The sequence below is a fragment of the Argentina silus genome (genome assembly GCF_951799395.1).
Source record: "Argentina silus genome assembly, chromosome: 21".
Taxonomy (NCBI): domain Eukaryota; kingdom Metazoa; phylum Chordata; class Actinopteri; order Argentiniformes; family Argentinidae; genus Argentina; species Argentina silus.
The window spans coordinates 7,653,231-7,658,230 of NC_139675.1; the positions used below are offsets into that span (position 1 = coordinate 7,653,231).

General features: G+C 45.5%; 1 protein-coding gene across 1 annotated transcript in view; it reads right to left on the bottom strand.

Moving 5' to 3' along the window:
- ptprdb (protein tyrosine phosphatase receptor type Db) overlaps positions 1 to 5,000 on the bottom strand; it is a gene marked incomplete at both ends in the record, with an annotated part of 53,751 nt that overhangs the window by 8,595 nt on the left and 40,156 nt on the right. The window contains 2 exons of the mRNA XM_083693362.1: positions 1,956 to 2,131; positions 4,520 to 4,643. Coding sequence (XP_083549488.1) covers positions 1,956 to 2,131; positions 4,520 to 4,643 — 300 coding nt within the window. The remainder of the gene's footprint in view (positions 1 to 1,955; positions 2,132 to 4,519; positions 4,644 to 5,000) is intronic.

Consider the following 5,000-nt stretch of genomic DNA (forward strand, 5'->3'; position numbering starts at 1 on the left):
ACGTGCTCATTGTAATGAATGGAACGTACCATTTCTCATTCTAGTCCATGCATTACAATGAACCTGCCCTCTACCCCCTGATTTTTGCCTCCATCAGCCTCCACTGCTGTATATAGATAATATGTTTAAACCTATCTACTGTATAGAGTATCTACTGTATAGAGTATCTACTGTATCGAGTATCTACTGTATCGAGTATCTACTGTATAGAGTATCTACTGTATCGAGTATCTACTGTATAGAGTATCTACTGTATAGAGTGTATCACTATGAAGCCTTATCTCCCACTCGGGACGTTTAAGTAAGTAATAAGTAAGTAATAAGTAAGTAATAAGTAAGTAGTAAGTAAGTGAGTGAGTAAGTAAGTGAGTGAGTGTATGGTTGAGTGGTGTTTCATGCTCATGTGTTTGGTGTGTCTGGAGACAGAAGACAGAGAGGTAGAGGCGGTGTCATGCATGTAGTAAACCTAAAGTGCCCTTGTGACCTACTGCTGCGGTAAAGTGTGCTCAACTGAGGTAAAGTGTGGTAAACTCCCAAACTATTCCAGACTGGAGTGAAAGTGCTTCGTGGTAGAAGTCCCGATTGAACTTCAGCATTATGAGTGACTTTGCAGTTTTTCTTTCTCAAACAGAGAGAAGAGAGGGGTGGGAAGAAAAAAGGAATGAGCAGAAAAAACATGTGAGGTTGCAGAGAGGTTGCGTTGCGGAGAGCGAGGGAGAGAGAGAGAGAGAGGGGGGAGAGAGGGAGAGGGGGAGGGAACAATGGGGGGGAGAGAGGGAGAGAGAAGGAGGGAGGGAGGTAGGGAGTGTTGAGAGAGAGAGAGAGAAAGAGAGAGAGAGAGATAGGGAGGGAGCAATGGGGGGAGGAGAGAGAGAGAGAGAGAGAGCGAGAGAGAGAGAGAGAGAGAGGTCTTGCCTTCGAGAAGAAATAAGAGGGCATCTGAGGGTCAAACAAAGACAGTTGGAGAGTTGTCAAAGAGACACAGCTTCAACACAGTTAGTAACAGGAGGACAGGGAACCAGTACATTCTAACTACAGTACATTGACAGTTAGTAAGTTAGTAAACATAGCATATTAGTGCTTATTCATGACCCTTACCCCAAACAACTCATGTACTTAAAAGTCCAGTATGTAGATTTTTAGCATTCCAATAGTGGTAAATGGCTATGATAAATCGGTTGCCGTCAAGGAATGGGATCACACGATGAAGAACGTTTTCAGTGAAGAGTGAAAAACGTCAAACGAAGCATTTTTTAAATGTGTCGGGTAGGACACTGGCCTTTACGTGCCTATTTGACGTTTGGTTTGTTTACAAGGATTTGCATGTTTGCCGTTATTAGATAACGTAGCATGTGCACGTTTTTCACATTTTCATTGTGGCCAGCGGGGGCAGCAACACACAAAGCTACAGGCTGGACCTTTAAAAGTTGCTGTAATCATTTCAGAGTAAACTCTAGCATCTCTAGCAAGGGACATAAATGAGCACACCTCTCCTTGCCCACAAAAGAAAAGCTTTGGAGTGTTCTTAATTTGGTACACTATAATACCCTAAAACTACAGATTTTGTATTTTACTGAGCGGATTAATGACAAACTCATCATAGGCCTACTGTATAAACCACCAAGTCCTGTACAAACCATGAAAATCCTCCTCCTAAAGTTAAGATAACCCTCCACACTCTGAACACAAGCCTACACTCAAGATTCATAATTATAGTATCAACATAAAAACCTCTGGAATGCACCTTTAACACTGCCAAAGAATTCCGGAACACTCACCACCTAGAGTCCCAAGTGTTTTATGTCGTATTTACCTAGCAACAATACTTTGATGAATGAAGCGTCACTATTGATGCATTTTTGGTGAATAAAGTCACCCTCGGCTAAATGAGTTAACCTTCACTCCACCACAAAGGTCCCACTGATAGAAGGAACTACATTTCCCAGGGTCCTTACCCGCGACTTCTCCTCCAGCTTGGTCATCATGATGATGTTGGCCGTGTGCTGCTCCCAGACCAGACGCCAGAAGTCACAGAAGGTCTCGGGCAGGGAGCCCTGTGTGGCAATGTACGCATTCTGACGCCGGTAGCCATCGATGTAGTTAGCGTTGACGTAGTCACTGCCTGGTATACCTGGGTGGAGGGGGATAGGGGGACGGGGGGACAGAGGGGGGGGGTGGGGGGGGTGAGAGAGAGACATGAGATAAGGCAGTGTTTTCCAAAATTGTGGCTGGAAGGTTTTGGGTTAGGGTCAGTGTCTCAAACATGATTTTGTCTGTTGACGAGTTGCGAGAGAACTGTACAACCCAGGTGGGACACAACACAACACAACGTTTTGGGAGGTACCCGTGCACTGTGATGTGTTGATATACATATACCTGGGTTCTCCCCAGGAAATAAGGGTGTGTTTGTGTGTGTGCGTGTGTGTGTGTGTGAGAGAGAGAGAGAGAGGTGTGTGTGTGTGTGTGTGTGTGTGTGTGTGTGTGTGTGTGTGTTCTGAAACGTTTACATAGTGGAGCAGCGCCCCTCCTGCATTGTTTGGGAAGAACCCTGAATACAGTAATACACACTAAGAAGATCATATACTCTAGTCATCTCTGTGTGGTGAAAGACTCAGCTCTCTGCCTGTCCTGGAGGGGATTATTTGTGTGTGTGTGTGTGTGTGTGTGTGTGTGTGAGTGTGTCAGTCCTGCTAAGATCGATCCCGCTCATCTGCGTCTAATACCATAATCCTAAAAATCACTGAGTCACAGCTCTCTCTCATGCACGCACGCACGCACGCACGCACGCACGCACACACACACACACACACACACACACACACACACACACACACACACACACACACACACACACACACACACACACACACACACACACACACACACACACACACACACACACACACACACACACACGCACACACGCACATCCCCCATCCCCCACCCCCCACACACACACCACCCTTGACTCTTCTTCTTCTGAGGACAATGTACATTACTGTACATAAAAACCAACAACAATCAACCCTTTCAACATCATTTCTACAAACTCTTTTCAGAGCAGATTTCTCCTACGTCAGCGGCCATTACTGATGGCCTGAGTAATTCACCTCTATCTAACCCCACAGTACGATAACATCTGTTCTCTTTCATTCACTGTGGGCTAGTTAGAAATGACAGGGCAGGCTTCTTCTTACAGTACGTCTTGTTTAAAGTGCCAGGAACATAAGGTAGAAGTACTTTAAGCATATGTTTATCAACCACAGCCTTTAACCAAGTGTGTGTGTGTGTGTGTATCTGTCGCTACGTGTGTGTGTCTCTGTGTGTGTGTGTGCACACGTGCATGTGTGTGTGTGTGTCTGTCACTGTGTGTGTGTGTGTGTGTGTGTGCACACGTGAGCTCATGTGCATGCGTGCCTGTGTGTGTGTGTGTGTGTGTGTGTGTGTGTGTATACTTTAAACGCATGTTTATCAACCACGCTCTTTAACAGACAGCTTTGACTAAGCTTTGATGCACTGTAACTTAAAAGCAGGGGCTGTGCAGTTGGAAGATAAAATGGAGCTTGCTAGCTGGCTCTGAAGGCTTGGCAGTGTGTATTTGTGTGTGTGTGTGAGTGAGTGAGTGTGTGTGTGTGTGTGTGTGTGTGTGTGTGTGTGTGTGTGTGTGTGTGTGTGTGTATGAGAGAGATAGAGAGAGGGTGAAAGACAGAAAGAGGAGAGAGAGAGAGAGAGAGAGTAGACAGTGTGTGTGTCTGTGTGCATGTGAGTGTGCTAGCGTGCCTGTGTGTGTGTGCGTGAGCGTGCGTGTGAGAGTGTGAGTGTGTGTGGATTCCCTGAGCTGACAGAAAGACAGACAGTCAGCCAGAGCTTCAGGACAGCAACGGGGGTGGAGGAGTGGAGGGGCTGCTCACACATGCTCTGCCCAGATAAGGCTCATCTGTTTGGGCTTGGCCTCCCACTGCCTCCCCCTCTCTGCTCTGGAGCTGCCAAAGACTCAGCCTCGGGACTTTCTGAGGTATGTGAGTGGGTTCTAGGAGACACAGACACTGTTTTGTCTTTCCACTTTTGACTGTGTCCATAACCAAGTTAACTGTCAAGCTGACTCTTCAAATCGAAGAGCATCACTATAATGATTTTTCTTGACATGACAATATCATGCACTGTTTTTTGTTGTATTTGTTTTTTTTAATTGTATTAAGATCACAAAGCACCTTGTAGTGTCGGAGGAGACAGACACCCACAATCAAATACCGTACTACGGACCGACATGACCCACCTTTGATACACAGTGGCCATTTTGTGCCAGAATGCTCATCGCTAATGCGTCTCATCATTGGAGGTGAGGAAACTGCCTTATGAAGCAGTGAGGTAAATATGAACATCCCAAGACCACGTCCTGAACAGGTGCTAGGCAAAAATAGTACAACTAAAGAAAGAAAGAAAGAAAGAAAGAAAGAAAGAAAGAAAGAAAGCAAAGAAAGAAAAACAGAAAATAATGAAGTAAAGGAAACGGCCTTACCCTCGATGCTGGAGAGCATGACTCTGGAGTGGTCGTAGGCGATGACGTTAGCGTAGCGGTTCTTTGGCTTGTTGACCTCCAGGTTGGAGTGCTCCCAGGTGAACTGCTGACCCGGGTCGATGGACTGCAACACACAGAGGTCAAAGGTCATGAAGGAAAAGTAGAGAGGAGATCGATGAAGTTGTTCAACACTACCCCAATGCCCCAGTTTTTGCTTCTTATTTTTCACCTTTGGCTGGTTTCCCAGACACAGATTAAGCGTTATCCTGGACTAAGAAACATCTTCTAGGGAGATGTTGAATTGACGAGGTGATTAAATCCAGACTAGGATTAATCCACATTCATGAAACTACTTAGTTATTTTTAAGGAGGTGGATAAGTTCAATGCCCAAGACGACTTCTACCCGATGCAAAACAATACATGTCTTCCCAATGCAAAACAACAAGGTGCATTGGGGCATTTATTGGTATCATATAGCCC